Source organism: Phyllopteryx taeniolatus, chromosome 12 (assembly GCF_024500385.1).
Source record: "Phyllopteryx taeniolatus isolate TA_2022b chromosome 12, UOR_Ptae_1.2, whole genome shotgun sequence".
Taxonomy (NCBI): Eukaryota; Metazoa; Chordata; class Actinopteri; order Syngnathiformes; family Syngnathidae; genus Phyllopteryx; species Phyllopteryx taeniolatus.
In genome coordinates this window covers 16,064,961-16,081,944 of record NC_084513.1, presented here as the reverse complement: position 1 = coordinate 16,081,944, position 16,984 = coordinate 16,064,961, and the positions used below count along the sequence as shown (strand labels likewise).

General features: G+C 41.5%; 1 protein-coding gene across 2 annotated transcripts in view; it reads right to left on the bottom strand.

Moving 5' to 3' along the window:
• LOC133486465 (TSC22 domain family protein 1-like) overlaps window positions 1-11,951 on the bottom strand; it is a 37,500-nt gene extending 25,549 nt beyond the window's left edge. The window contains exons 1-2 of one of the 2 annotated variants that reach the window (XM_061791651.1): window positions 9,235-11,951; window positions 6,370-9,027 (exon numbers count right to left, since the gene is read on the bottom strand). In XM_061791651.1, coding sequence (XP_061647635.1) covers window positions 9,018-9,027; window positions 9,235-11,816 — 2,592 coding nt within the window. In that variant the 5' untranslated portion in view covers window positions 11,817-11,951 and the 3' untranslated portion in view covers window positions 6,370-9,017. Of the gene's footprint in view, window positions 1-6,369; window positions 9,028-9,234 lie in introns of those variants that run through there. The other variant, XM_061791650.1, reaches the window with a different exon arrangement.
• Between the last annotated feature and the right edge of the window lie 5,033 nt (window positions 11,952-16,984).

Genomic DNA, 16,984 nt, shown 5'->3' with positions numbered 1-16,984 from the left:
ATAATGTGCCACTGAGGTTATGCTTAATAAACACTTAACGGTCCCATGTTTGGGTTAACACACAACTCGGAGAGGCGCTGATGTTTTCAATGACTTTGCCACAGTGCCGCAAGCTGTTTAGCTCCTTAGCTTGCTAACCCGTTAGCTTATGGGCTAGCGAACATAACAAACCGTTAACATTCCCGTGTGTTAATTGTGGACTAACACACAACAACCCGGAGCAAAGTGCTGTTTTAGACAACATTTCTGCAGTGGAATGAGGTGTTTAGCTCCTTAATTCACTAACTCGCGAGCTAGCGAACACAACAAAAGGTTAACTTTTCCTAAGTGTCTCAGTTGTGTGAACCTAAGAGCTGCACATGGAGCAAGGCTGTGGAGTATTGGATAGAGAAAACAGCGGCAAGAGTGTATCGTCTGCCGGCCTTCCATGAGCCCACTAGCGGGTAACTATCAACTCTGTGTGTGATCCGCACTTCAGCTCACCACAACAATGACAATTTATTGAGTCCGGAAAAACATTCCTGGCCATTTTATTTATGGAACGATAAGTCGCTAAATTAATTGTCGTGACAGGCCTAATTGTGTGCAAAATAGTGCAAACGACCACAAATAACATTTCTGATATTGTACAAATTTAATATAGTTTTAGACCTCATAAACTCCTCTTGGCTGACATACCCGGTAACCAATTCAGTTCCGGTTTTCGAGTGTATCCTCGCTTATTGTGCAGCTGTTCACTGTTCTATTATTTTCTCTCTAGACAATTTTCCTGCCAATTTGCTGTTCATGGTCATAGCAACACAGTTCCAGCCAGACCTCTGTGAAAAGTGTATTGTACACCTAAGTACTTATTCTAGTGTTTCATTACTCAACATTTCTCTTCAGCAAATGCCTAATTTATGGTAATCCCTTGTTTATTGCGAGGAATAGGTTTCGGACCACCCCCGCAATAGGTGAAATCCGCAAAGTGGCGAGCACATACCTTTTTTATTTATACATTTTAAAGTTGTATGAATCTCATTAATCTTCCCCATACTCTTATTAACATAGACCGTACTCTTAAACACCTTCTAAACTCTTAAACATAAGAGTAATGTACGATCAATCTGAAAACAATAAATTCTTCAGCCCAAATGGACATCACATACTGTGAATTTTGTCCTGCACTTGCAAAAAGCATCAAAAAAAAAATTATACCACACTGGGATTTTGGTAGCGTAAACTTAAACCTGCAACCCACAACAAAAACATCCACTAAGCAAGAGAATAGGAGGATTTAACAGAGCTGGGCCAGCGATGCTCAGGCTAGTTCCATCTGGTCCTGTCTGCTGTGTCCTCAGTCATGGTTTCAATCAGCTTCAGTAGGCCTAACTAAATTGTGTTGGGTCAGATTGGGTCACTTCCTCCGTGTGTGAATTGTGGGGATCACACTGAGCTCAACACAATGAGCAACACGTCCAGTATGCACTGGCTGCCTGCAATGCCAGGGGCAAGATTATACTGCGTTTCAACCGCCTGGTACAAGATCGACAAAATTGATTCATTTTGGACAGTACACCCCTTAGTATTGAAACATAATTTACATATTTTCATTTGTAAAGAGGAGTGCTGGGCAATATGTAAAAAAAAAATAAAAATTATCACAGTATGAGCCATTTTATACAGTATGTCAAGAACAACATACCACAATATAGTACAGTTATTCTGTGAAGAATGATAGAGCATACAATGACTGCTTACTTTTTTTCACCTTATTTTCAAGTGACAAACAGATCTGTCACAAATGAGAATTGCCTCCAGTAGTGCTGCAATCGAATATTGTTTTGTAACTGCATATCCTACTGAGAATTTTATCAGATAATCAAGTATTCGGATAAAATAGGGGAATTATGATGACGTCGATAAAAGGAGAAGAAAACGACACGAAGAAGAACGTAGTCATATGTCGAATGGACGCTGTATTGTAGCTTTCCTCTGTGTGCTGATCTGTAAATAAAGTGGATTTTTAAAAAAAGCTGTGGGGAGCCCTGCAATGCAATGTCAAAATATTGCAAGATTTAACATCCTTACTATGTTAACTGTCGTTACCAGCAATTCATTGAATGTGTACCTGATTTAACTGTCACATTTATGCATTTATTTTATTTATTTATTTTTTTAAATCACCGCATGCAGAGGTAGAAATGCTGAAAGAAATGATATTAGAGAAATGACATTTTTCCTGTGGTGCCCACAATATACTCTATATCACCATATCGGCCAGCAATAGTAAAGAGCATTTCTCGATTTCATAAGCAGGAGGGGTGCACAATACCTCTTAATATTTTTGGTACCAGTACTTCTCGAGCACAGTTTGTCAGATTGTGAACATTTCTCCCCAAAAAAAAGTGCTGAAGTGTGCTTGTTTCAAACAGTTTCTTAGTCCATCCATCCATCCATTTTCTGAGCCGCTTCTCCTCACTAGGGTCGCGGGCGTGCTGGAGCCTATCCCAGCTGTCATCGGGCAGGAGTCGGGGTACACCCTGAACTGGTTGCCAGCCAATCGCAGGGCACATAGGAACAAACAACCATTCGCACTCACAGTCATGCCTACGGGCAATTTAGAGTCTCCAATTCATGCATGTTTTTGGGATGTGGGAGGAAACCGGAGTGCCCGGAGAAAACACACGCAGGCACGGGGAGAACATGCAAACTCCACACAGGCGGGGCCGGGGATTGAACCCAGGTCCTCAGAACTGTGAGGCTGACGCTCTAACCAGTCGTCCACCGTGCCACCCGTTTCTTAGTCACTCCTGTAAAATATGATAAGTATTTGTGTGTGGAAAGAACAAAAGCCGGACAAACGCACTCCGGTAGACTGTTGCATACTTTATTCACCCTTGGCGGACACACACAACAACAGTATGGTAACGTGGAGAAACATCTCCTGAAGTAGAGCAGCTATGGAAGACAAAGGTCTAATCCACAATAAGATACAAAGCCCAGTTGCGGTTTACTGTATGATTCTTTACCCTAAAACAAAGTGAATTACACATTGTACAGCATATTCTAGCACTAAAATGTTATAATCTGTACATAAATGTATAATTACACAAGACTGATTTAAATATTGATTGCTAATTCAGCAAAAGGCTATATTATAATATAATGACATGGAAAAAATATGTTTACATAATTTTAGTATAGTTAATTAGAATTTAATAGCCACCACTGTATCATATTTTGAATGAATAAAAATACTCAGAATTTAAAGTTCCATGTTTTGTCATCTATTATTCAAATGTTTTTACTACTGTTTTAGGTTTTTGCTGTGGTTCATTTTCAGAATTGGAGGTACTTTATGCAGGTATTGTATCGAAGTCAGAATTTTGACATTGTGACAATGCTAGTAGACACGTATTTATCTTTGCCGACGCAAATTCGGTTTTGTTGCAGAACTGTGGTGCAGATAGCAGGTGTGAGTCATTGGTATTAAAACCTTTCCCAGCTTTCCACTATTTCTTTTCACACACCTCCCGTCTTGCCTCTTATGTATGCCTCTGACACTACCTCAGGCGCCGGGAAATATGCGAGTCAAACTCAACCCCCCCATTCTGTGTCAGTTCAGAACATCACAAAAAAAACCTGTCTGAACCCCAGGGTGAAGGGGGACAGCACTTTAACTATGTTCTGTCTCAGTCAGTCCATTTATATGCAGGTACACCCACAAAAAAAATCTATTTGTAAATTGTAAGAAACCAGACTTGAATGTAAACACCTTAATTTGACCATGTTCAACTTTTTAAAAGTTAGACTAATGCATCCAGACTATTTGAACAGAAACCAAATGCTTCTCACGTATACACTTCCAATGATCGAATATTAGACCCACCTTTCTGCACATGCTCATCTCTGTTGCTGACACTCACAAATGCCCACAGAAGTGAGACGATGCCGATCTGATAAAAATGTATTAATGAGATGAACATTTTCTTAATCAAATGGGCCAACAGACAGCTAACGTAATACATTAAACAAAGAACATGGACAGAACACACTGCTGCTGATTGAGATGGTCTGTAAACAAGAATGACAAATGGCTTTTAATCTTGTCTTTGTTGTGATCTGTTGTATTTTTTCCTTTATTCCAGTCACTATTTGTTGCACAGGGTTGATGAATTCTCATCTGATCAATCCCCGGCCTGTGATGTGAATAGCTCCACTACTGTAACCCTGCAACTTTTAAAAATAATGAATACCATGCTCTCATAGTTTTAAAAGGACAGGAGACTCAACATGTTTTAACCCCAATGACTAAAAGTTGCAAGCAATAAATAAAACCACATCGTCACAAGGCATGGGCCAGTAACAGATTCTGACGGTATGATAACCGTGAGCAAAAATATTGCTGTTTCACAGTGTGACAATTAGACTGTACACCGATCTGATCGGCTTGATCGGTATCGGCTGATAATTAGCATTTAATGCTGATCGGCTTTAATGGCATAATTCGCCGATCCGCTCCCCAAAAGACATTTACTCCACGTCGCCATCATGTACAGTATATTTGAATCCAAAAGCTAGTTAATTTTAGCCTTGTCGTGCGTCTTTTTGCATAGTACTGTAAATATCTGACCGCCAATGAATTTTATTTGTATTTTTTATTTATTTATTTATTTATTTGTTAAACATGGCAGCGGTGTGGGACAGACAGCATGTAATGCCTGGATCAGACTACAAGACAAATTTGGTCTTTCACGATTGCACTATGTCCGACTACTGCAATAAAATCTTGTATTCCGATACCACCGCATCCCATCTTTTACGATCACGGGGCTTTATCTTGCCAACTCAAACGCGGCCAGATACACTCGTTACCATGGCAACAACAACAATAACCTTGCGTCGTGTGTATTATAAGAACAAAATGGGGGAAAACGTGTGCTGGTGGTCACTGGTGCTCAGGAGAATTACCAGAGGAATGCTGTATTTGATCACTATCTACAAAGTGCTTTGGTTACGATTTCACCATTAACCCCACCATTCAACCAGCAGCAGTCCACCCACCCCACCTAAACCAAACATAAGCCACCACGATTACAGGATCTTCCACTCCCCAGTAGTCTGGGGTGGGTGGGGTGGGGCGGGGGAATACTGTGTATCGAATATACTCGATATATCGCGCGTTATTGCACTTGAGCTGTATAAATTGACTAGATCGCGACCATCCAGTACAAATCATGTAATATTTTCTTCTTTCACTCTGCTGGTCCGCCTCTCACAATAAGCAGTAAACTCCCCTGCCCATCCAGAAAACTCCCGCACACGTGTTTTTGTATCATCTTAAGACAGAATATTTCATTTTCATGTTCAAAATTCAAATGTAGTGTCTGCTTGATTCGTTATATTGGTGTCATTGTATGATGCAAATGGTTGATTTTAACATTTATAAAGTGATTTACAGGAGAAAATAGAATATCGAAATCTATATCGTGTATCACGACAAATCAAAAATATCAAGATACTGGTAGGCTTTACACGATCAGGTTTTTTGGGGCCGATCACAGTTTAAAAAAACGATCACAACATGGAGGAATGTGTCTATTTAAATGACCTGTTCATTTACTGTATGTACTTGTGTACTTAATTGCACAAAAAATTATATTTACAATAAATAATGTATCTTTGTTCCTCTATTTATGCCAGTGTGGCATCGTGACAGACAGAACAAATGAATGGTCTTCTATTAGAGGGCAGGGAGTAAATGCAGTAATTAATGTAGCCACTATTTGTGACATTTTTGTTTGTTGGCGTGCCGTAAGATTTTTCAATTGTAAAATATGTTCCTTGGCTCCATAAAGGTTGGAAATCACTGCTCTAGTCAGATCGTGTATTCTAATCAGTCAGGTCAAACCAACATTAGATGACAGAAATAATGGGTGCTAACTTACTGTAATTAAATTATTTTTTATTAAATTACTTCACCCACACCGAAACTTTAGAGAGCGGCGGCATGTTTACGTCCAACCGTTCGTACTAACGCTAGCTTGCTAGGCTACATAACATTTTATTGCCTGCTTGCGAGCCGTATCGTACTAAAAGTATGTGAGCATACCTCAAGCAAGCCTTAAAACGAACGTCCAATCCTTTCCTGAGCACTGGTGACCACCAACGCACGTTTTTCCCCATTTTGTCCTCATAATATAGTAGGCGCGCTTCACTCTTGTTGTCGTCGCCACGGTAATGAGTGTATCCAGTCGCATTTGAGTTGACGAGATAAAGCCCAATGATCGTAAAAAACGGGATGCGGTGGTATCGGAATAGAAGACAGTGCAATCGTGAAAGAGCAAATTTGTCTTGTAGTCTGATCCGGGCATTACATGTTGCCCGTCTCCGACGTGTTGTCTGTGCCACACCCCGAGGTTTTCTTTTTGTTTGTTTTTTTAAATAACTTCTTTGGCCGTCAGATATTTACAGTACTACATCAAAAGACACGCGACAAGACAAAAAATAAACTAGCTTTTGGATTCAAATATACTGTGCACGTGTCTTTTGCGGAGCCGATCAATGACGTCGGCGAATTATGACATTAAAGCCGATCAGCATAAAATACTAAATATCGGCCGATACCTATCAGCCCGATCAAATCATATCGTGCAGCCCTGGTCTGAGGCTGACATTTTTTCAGGATTCGCACCGGGTCCTGTGGGTCCCGCGGGACAGGTGTGATTTCAATCTTAATCACAGGATTGGGCAGGAGTGGGAACGAAAGTCACCGGGACTGGAAACCATGACAGGAGTGGAAATTCCCATCAACTCCCGGTGACTTTCAAGCTATTAATAAAAATGTAGGCGGATCGACTGGAAGGAGAGAGAAAAAAAAAAGAAAAAACGGGGAGGGGAGCGAGATTCTGTAAAATTTCGGCTCGGGATTGGGAGGGAGTGGGCTTGATCCCTATGGGAGGGGGATTTTTTATTTTATTTTATTTTTTATTTTTTAAACACTCACTCGGAATTGTGAAGGGGTGGGATCCATCGCTCTGGGACCGGAAGGGAGCAGGAGTCAAAATCCACTCCTGTGTCAACCCCTAGTCGGAAAATATGTTCAAAGAAGCAACAACACGTACTGTGAAAGTACTAACGGCCCACAGACCTCCCTACCAGGAATCTGCTCTAAATACATTCCTGCCAGATAAAGATCATCATGTTGATGAGAGGAACTGCCTCCTCTACAATGAGCAGACTGAAACCTTTATTAATGCTCTGTGCCAAGATTGGCTATACATTTGTCTCCAAGCTAGGGGGTAATGAGAAACCATTACAACAAATACAAGGAAAATAAATGCCCTTTTTGAATTCATTTTCCAAGTTCTGGCAAAGAAACCAAGAATCAAAGTCGTTTCCTGACAATGGCCACATTTCAGTTTAAAGTCAAATAAAAAAATGTCGTGTCATTGATAAAGATGTTGCCACACCGCTCTAGTTCAGTGTCAAATTTTATATAATTCTAACTAGGCAGACATACTGTAACACTGTATTAGAGTGGTTGACAATAGAACATTTATGATTTAAAGCAAGGACAACTGGTACGTTTTTACAATGCCAAAATCAGCATTGCTGACAACACCATACAAAACGTTTTAAACAGTAAACAACGTTTACTGTACAGACAGCAAAAGCCTCTCAGAAATGTCTCCTATACAATCATTGTGCACACGGAACATTTCTCCTTCAGTATTTAACAACAGAACAGCATGTACCTTGTCGGTAACCTCAAAACCTCCCTCCCACCGAGTTAAAATTACACTGTTCTCAGCACTTTGTCGAGAAAAAAAAAATCATCTGGATATAGGGTCTACTAGTTTTAAACCACACCCCTTTTTTTCATAAGTTGCAATAGCTTGTAATTTGTTGAAAATGAATAAAGATGTGATGATTATGGAGGTTAAATAGTATATTAATGTTTATCAATCCAAGCCCCCAAACTCGTCTTGTTCTACCATTTTACTGCCTCTAAAATAAAGACAATGTGCCTTCTGCAGTCCATTAGTGACTAGAGGGGAAAACAAAAGCAAGCTGCGTGGAGAAACAACTGTTTTTGTTGATGTCATGCATTAATTCACTCCATCAGAAGCCTCATAAAACATGCAAATTATTCAAACAAACAAAAGGTGCAAAACAAGCCTCATCGAATTAAAAAAAGACACTCATTTCTAAACAATCTTGTTTTTTCCCCACTGATGTAATGGAAACTACAATATTTAAGCTTATTTTAACCCATGTGCACCAGTTTGGTTATGAATGGCAGCTTCTTTCTGAAAAGTACAACTAAAAACTAGCAGAAAGGAACTGTGATCACAACTCTTGTAGGCAATATTGTCAATTTTAACAAAGGCTTTAGTTTGCCCCAAATTCTAGTTATCATCAAAGACAATAATCCATTTGATCCCCAAAGATTTCACATTCCTCAGAGTTACACGTCATGTGATAACATTAACCAACCTTCAGTATCCATCAAACCACAGAGGGAAATTTGACTAAAACATTACCAACCTTATATGACACTTTTAATTCCTATTTTAGATTCAGGTGATGAAAAATATTGTACTGAAAAGACTATACTGAAACTGAAGTGTTTTATTCCAGTTCATAGCTGGATTTCAAGTTTTAAGAAAACATTTAATTCAGGCAAACTATCGACAAGAGTAAAACGTAGCGACTGAAGAAGAGGGACAATAGATGAGAGAAAAGACAGATCGTGACAAGAGTGAGCTCTTAACGAAATCAATGAGCTTTTAGTGAAGGTTTAAGTGTGAACAAGTAAATCTCTTCCCTTAAAAGGTCACCCATAGATGGGAGAAATATCAAAAACCTTTGATTAAATAAGTATTTTGTATTTCCTGCATTACAACACAAGACGCCACACCAGTGTTAGCACGCTGTTAAATGTAGATGGTGAGGATCCAAGTAGGCAGACTAGTAAAACGTCAAATCAACTTCATCAGGAGAAGATGCGTCACAGCCAGATGACCCCTCCATTATCTTCCACTGACACAGGACAAGATCTGATTGTAGCAGCCTGGTCACAGTCTACTAATTAACTAACTAATAAGGCTCTTTCTCCCTCACAGCTGAGACAATGACGGAAGCCACTAGAACCCTGCAGCTTTGCACTCAAATGTTGAGCTGGTCAACAAACACACTGCAATTAACATGATCAAAAGCTAAGGGAGTAGAAAATAAAAAGTCTCTTACCCATCCTCCTCTCCATCCAGAGTTTTAAGACCAGCTGATGCAGTTAAGGCACTGGCGATGGCAGCGTTGCCTTCAGCTTCTTGGCCAGCGTTCAATCCAGATCCTGGGTCCCCTCCGGAAAGCTTTGGCAATCCCAGCAGAGCAGACTGGTGCTGGAGTAGGAGTCGCTGGGCATCCTGCAGCTGAGTAGTAGTGAAGGTGGGCAGACTAGCATAGAGGGCACTAGCCTGAGCAGCATGGGTCAGGGCCTGGGCACTGCTGAGCTCCTGGGACAAACTCTGGGGAACACCTTGAGGGAGCATTCTATTGTTGCCTACATTGAGAACTTGTGGCAGAGCGTGGTGGTCGGGGTTAGATGGAGGCACACTAGGTGCAGTCACCTGGCTCTGAATTGTGGTGGGCAACTGGGTGCACAGACCAAGGTTTTGGACTTGTGTTGGGAGGGACTGTGGTTTCTGTTGCTGGAAATCCAGGTGAGCAGCGAGGCTCGGAGGCTGTTGAGCTGCTACTCCAACATGGAAGGCTGTATTGGAGGTAGTAGCCTGGAGAGATGAGGGCTGCTGGGGTTGACTTTGGAGGATTACTGGTGACTGCTGGAGGCCTCCCATCATCTGACATGCTCCATTAGCTTGCCCTGAAGAATTTAGTCCAGCTTGGTTCAATCGATGTTGAGAGGCGGGAGCTTGGGGAATACCTTGATGTGCCTGGCTGTACTCAGGGGGTCTCATTTGTACTGGGGCAGCAGATGGATGTTGGGGAAATGAGGCATAGTGCTGGTGCTGCTGAACACCCACAATGCCTTGTGTGGAGCCTGGGGTTTGATTCGCAACTGCCTGCGCGTAGGTAAGCTGTTGCTGGGGTGAAGCAGAAATAGGCATTCCACTGGTGATAGAGTGGCCTTGCACAGGTACTGGCGGATTTGTGTTTGACGGAGTCGAGGAAGGCATGTTACTCTTGATATTTGAATGGGTGATCTCTTGGGGGTTTAAAAGGGGTTGCGATTGAGACACACCCATACCTACTAAGCCACTTGGAAGGCCTGCTTGAAAACCCTGAGGAGGGGAGGCGTAATCCTGTGCATGTTGGGAAACTGGGGGTCCCCCAGTCTCGCCACTGCAAACACTTTCCATATAATGGCTCACTGTGCTTAAAGTACTACTCACAGAGCTACCACTTGTGCTTTCCCTCTCTGAGCACCCAGCAAAGTTCTCAGAGACAAACTGGCGCATGCTGCCAGCATCAGATGTAGATGAGCAAGAAGCAGAGTTTGGGGTGTCCTTGTCGTAAAACTCAGTGCACGTCCATCTGCCCTTCTTGAAGGGCTCCGAACTTGAGTCCAACTTCACCACCCTGAAGCGAGAACTGGTGTGAGCAACCATTGTTGTTGGGGCAGGTTGAGCAGGAATAGTTGAGACAGTAACAGGGGCACTCATAGACACAGAACCATGTCTTCCCTGGATTCCACTCGAGGCACTGGCAACAGTAACAGCAGAAGTGGTTGTAGTAGTCAAAGAGATGTTACAGTTGAGAGTTTGTTGTTGCGGAATCATGGTGTTATTGGTGTTAGTCATGAGGTTGCCCCCAGATGCTGCAGAACCACCTCCACCACCCGCAGGACCGCTTTTCGCATTGAGAGGAAAGCCTCCGGAGCTGTTGCTCGCACTCGTGCTTATTCCCCCCCTCACAGGCACATTGGCAGAGCTCAACATATTCACATTAATAACACTGCTGGTCTGGGGATTAACTATACTAACTGCAGTGCCTGTAGCAGAGCTGTGCATTCCAGGAGTGGATCCCAGGCCCACCATCACCACAGGCTGAGAAACAATGTTTGCAGGGGCTGCCTCTTGAGAGACCCCAACATTAGAAGGCATTTTCTGAATGACAGAGGCATGGGTAGATGAGGCACCCACAGACCCAGAAGACAGTGGGTAGCCCTGGGCATGGTTCTGATGATGAGGATGACGGTGCACAGTCCCATTCACCATACCCCCACCATGCTGCGGTTGCGGTGCTTGATTCAGAGAATGGGGGTGTGAAGGCTGGTTTGGTGACAGGAGCCCTGGAGTTTCAGCCTCATGAAAATTATTCAGGGTCTCCTCAGAGGAGCTTCTCTCTGCTCCAACTACATCATTAGCTCGTGAAAGAGAGACATCCATGATTTCTGAGGACGACAGATCCTCTGTGTGGGATTCATCCAGGTCGTCGTAGCTCTCTGTGTCCTCCGCAATACTGTTGTTGGTACTCACAGATGTCTGCGCTGGAGTCACGCTTGTGATCTGGAAGCCACTCTTCTTTTTCATCTGAGCCCCAGCAGACTGTGTGGCCTGGGAATGTAGATTCAGGCTGTGGGAAGGAGGATGGTGGGGACCTGGGGAGGATGAGCCAGCTGGAGTTTGGCACTGAATCAACAGCGAGGTCTGATATTCTTCAGCAGCCGAGCCGTGACTGTTGGTGGCCACCGGTGTTGACAGCGAGGAGCCGCTCCCGCTGCTGGTGTTGCTACCCCTTCTGTGAAAGGCAGCCGGCTGCGCCATCTTTCTAACACTGCCAGAGTCTCCAGTGGGGTCCGGATGATGCATTTTAAGAAAATCCGGGGGGTAGTTGGTCTCTGACAGTATGTAACAAAGTTGAAGCACGTTAACGCCGCCGTTTTGACGAAACTACGATGAACGGACAACACGACCTCACCCCCCCCCCCGCCCCCCCCCCCCCCCCCCCCGCCCCCCACACACACACACACCCACACACCCAAAAAAAATAAAGATTCTATTTATCACACAGTCTATCTTAAATAAAGGGAAATTTTGCACTCTTGGTTACATCCACTCTCTCGCGATTGACACACGAAGCTGGTAGCCGCTTTACGTGTGGCTAGCAAGCTAGCGTCAGCTGATACCAGTTGTAATTCACCGGCGTTTTCAGTCTGTGTTTTTGTTACTCACGAGCTAACATACTGTATACGATAATGACCATGGATGTTAAAACTAGGGTAACAGACGAGCGACCGAGCGAATTTATAGCTACCGCTACTCGCCTGACAGAGAAGTAACGTCGGCTTAGCTACTAGCTTCAAGTATCCATCATCGCTGAGCTAAACACAAGCTACACTGAGACGTATTTAGGTGTTCAGGCTCAAAGAAAGCTACAAATGAAGCGATCTTTTATCCGTGGCACCGTGACGTAAGTCCCAATACGAGCACTAAACGGTGGCGTAAAAAGGTTTAATCCATCCCATTGAATTTCCACGATGTGGCTCTTGGTTTTGCTGTATCACCGGTCCTCCCCAATTGTAGCGTTGTTCAGTCTGTGTTTCACAGCAGCTGTGGGTCTGTGTTGCTGGGACCCGGGCGGGCTGGAGGGGAGGAGTGCTCGGCAATATGGCGCCCGAGCATGGTCTCTGCCGTAGACGTTACATACGTAAATGCCGCTGGGAGCTCCAAATTGTACGTCGACGTCGCCGCCATGATGGAGGTGGCCAACAGTCTCTAAGCGTTACACTCAAAGCAAGATCTCACGACTAAACCCTGACTTTGATTGTATTTGGCCGTTCAAATATCATTTTACGATTAAAATTTGCTGACCTTGTGGCCAATACTTTTGAATATTTTCCTAAAAATAAAGGGCAGCTGGAAACAGCTGTCAGAAGGAAATGATTTTTCTGCTGGGGGGAGGGGGGTGCACTTCTAACAAAGAGGGCAACCATGCTCAAAAAAATGAATACACATAATTGATTTCAAAGATCTTCTTTTAATCCAAAATAAAGCAAAACTTATTAAAAACATCACATCTGTTGTTGTGATCTGTTGTGATCTGTGCGCCGCCACTGTTCCACTGATTGACATTATTGTGAAATAAATAAATTAAAATCATTAAATATAAAACCAGTTGAATGTAAACATTGTTGCTCTTTACTCATTAACACCAACATATCACAGCTAAATTCCAGGATCTTTTTTATAATAGACACAGATTTCATATTTAATCTTAATCAGCACAGGTGTAAACATGAATGAAAACCACCCAGCAATATCCATTTTCTATACTGTTTATCCTGTTCAGGATCACAGAGAGCCCACATACCCTGCACAGAAGTCAAGTGAATGTACCACTACATCACTTTGTGAACACTGGTGATGTTAAGGAAATACATTCACTGGTTTGGTACTTACATATATCCTAAAAGAGTAAACATTTTAAACAACAGATTAAAAGTTAGATCCATTCACTCATTCACCGCCAGCCTTCCCAGTTAACACGGATATTTGACTTCTAAAGCCGTCAGTGGGAGTGAATGTGTTAATTTTGATCCCTATCTCTTCCCAAAATGTTTTATTTAATGAGAGGCATTAACTTTGTGCACTTTTTAGGGTTGTCACTTTATGAAGTTCAGTCCATTGTACACCAGCTGCCACATTAATTATGGCGGACGCGCTGACGCGTAATAGCAACGGACCAACCCAGTCAATGAGGCGTCCACGTCTAAATGTCTATGGTCTCGGGTACCAGACATAAAGCAGTCTGGGAGCGTCCGATGGCGAAACTGTCGGAAGTTGCCGAAACTTGCCGAGCACGTTCGTCGTCAGCCACCATTCGTCATGTACATACCTGTTTGTACATCAGTTGTTTACAATAGGACTTTCATTACGTTATAATAAAATAGTCTTTTATTACGCTCATGGAAAATTTTGATCAAAACCCCCCTTTAAGATGATAGGAATAGAAAGTGTTCGCATACATCATATAAAGAGCAACAATCTGCAGAATATCTAACCCATGTCTTGTGTGAAATATAGTTTTATTAATGAAAAATAGATAGAAAGACTGAAAGACGTAGTGAAATATGTTCAGACAAAATACTAAATGCATTTATTTTCGTCACTTGTTTACAGAATTTGTTTTTTTACAGGCACATCTCAATACATTAGAATATTGTGGAAAACAATCTATTTCACTAGTTTAATGAAAAAATGAAGCATTTTAAAATTTACTACACAGTGAAAGATTTCATGATTGTATTTTTAGATAATTTTGATGATTATAGATTACAACCAACAAAAACCCCAAATTCACAATCTCAGGAAATTAGAATATAATGTAAGAAACAAATAAAATTATTTTAATATAGAAATTAGGTAGGAATAGGCATTGTGTTTAATAAATGCATATGAGCTCCACTTTCTGAATTGAGCTACTTAAATAATTGGTATATATATTGGTAAATAATGTTTTTTTGCCTTGCCGCTTATGTGCAGAGATTTCTCTAGATTCTCTGAATGTTTTGTTGATATTATGGAAATCCCTCCATTCCTTGCAATTGTACATTGAGAAACATTGTTCTTAAACTGTTGGACTCTTTCCACAGACAGTTGTTCACAACATGGTGACCCTTGCCCCATCCTCGCTTGTGAACAACTGAGCCTTTCGGGGCTGCTCCTTTTATACCCAATCATGACACTCACCTGGTTCCAATTAACCTGTTCACCTGTGGAATGTTCCAAACAGGTGTTTTTTGCACATTCCTCAACTTTCCCAGTCTTTTGTTGCCCCTGTCCCAGCTTTTTTGAAACATGTTGCAGGCCTCAAATTCAAAGCAAGAGAATATTTGCACCAAAAAAAAGCCAATAACGTTCATTAGTTTGAACATAGCTTGTCTATGTAGCGTATTCAATTGAATGTAGATTGAAAATGATTTGCAAATCACTGTTTACACTGTTTAAACTTTTTTTTTTTTTTGCATTTTACACAATGTCCCAACTTCATTGGAATCAGGGTTTGTATTTTATTAAATTATAGGCATAGCTTCGTAAAAGTTGTGAAATAGGTTACTTTTGATCAGTGAAAGCCAGACGAAAAATAACCATTATAGCAGTCTGCCTTATCTACATTGACATCACAACAATGTTTTTGAAACAGAGCTTTGCTAGATCTTTCTATAGACACCAATGTCAACCACACTGGAGGAATATTCCAAAACCAGGTACAGTACTATACTTTGGTTGGTTTGGGGCCTCTCTCTCTTTCTCTCTCTCCCACCCTCATGTTTACATGTACAAGCAAGACAGAAGGAGACAGAGAACATGTACACGTTGCCTCCATAGGTCAATGAACCCTACAGTTGAAATAGAAGAACGTCTTATTTTTTCTGTTCAGCCGATAGCCCTTTCTCCTTGACATTCTCCCCTCTTTCCTTCCTTTTACTTCAGTTTAAACATATAATGAAATCATTTTTATAGGTCTCCTTTTATACAGGTCTCCCTCTGTCTTTTACTTGTCTAAACGTTTATAGTTTAACCTTTGATAAATTGAATGGGTAGATTAAGAACATGAAAAATATCTAAAAAAAAAAATACGAGAACCAGCCAGACACTGACACATGGTGTAACAAAAAAATAATACTGTGGTACCTTGACTTGCGGGTTTAAATCATTGTGTGACCACGCTCGTAACTCAAAACACTCTAATCTCAAATCATTTTTGCTGGAAACATTTAAAACATTAACATTAAAATGTTTTGCTGTAATGGTTATTATCCAGTGTTGTTGTTAAGCCAAGTAAGGATCTGATGGAAATGTACTGAAGAATGAGTAATCTTACACGTAACCTTTACAGTATTTGTTTATTTTAGTTTTGATGCCATTCAAAGATGAGGGCTGAAAACATGTTATTTCGTCCAGTGCAACTACTAACAGCCTTCCTTAAAACGACTGTACCATATCTGTGAGACAAATGCTTATATATATATATATATATATAATAGAGCAGACAGTTTGTGAAAAGCATGGTTGTCGGAAAAAAAAAAGACTGAGATATTTTAGAGTAAAATCAGGGTGTCCTCCACCTTCATAAATAGCATTTCTGATGTTTGTCATGAGTTTTGATCATAGCTTTAATTTTTCTGCCCTTCTAAAATACTTCCTTCATTGCATTATATGACTATCATACAGTCAGTACAGTTAATGAATCCTCAATGTAAGACAGGCATGCAAGACTGAGGAGTGAAATGGAAACTTGAGCGCAGCCATGGTATAATAATGAAGGAGAAAATCTATGATGATAAACGAGTTAAGCTCTCAGTGTCCACATTTGAAGAGTGACCTTTGTTAAACTGGTTGAAAAACAAAACTAGTATAGGGATGCAGGTTGTCAGTGGGTGTTTGCCTTCCTTTGTATTTTTATTCTTTGGATGAGTGCCATAAAATGTGCATTTCATGCATTCCACTATGTGGGGGTAAAAACAACCAATCTATTGACTTATATACAAGCTTTGCAAACATCAATATTTGGTTTTATTTGATGATCAAAAATGTTCTGATGGATCATTTATCCTTATGCAGTCACAATTATAAATGCACCAGTGTCTTTAGTATGCTCCGTAGTACCATAAATGGTCTGTAGTATGCTCCTCAGTATCATTAATGCTAAATCCATCCATCCATCCATTTTCCGTACCCCTTATCCTCACTAGGATCGCGGCTGTGCTGGAGCCTATCACAGCTATCTTTGGGCGAGAGGCAGGGTACACCCTGAACAATCACAGGGCACATATAACCAAACAACCATTCCCACTCACATTCACACCTACAGGCAATTTAGAGTTGTCAATTCACCTACCATGCATGTTTATGGGATGTGGGGGGGAAACCGGAGTACTCAAAGAAAACCCATGCAGGCCCGGGAAGAATGTGCAAACTCCACACAGGCGAGGTCGGATTTGAACCAGGGTCCTCAGAACTGTGAGGCAGTTGTG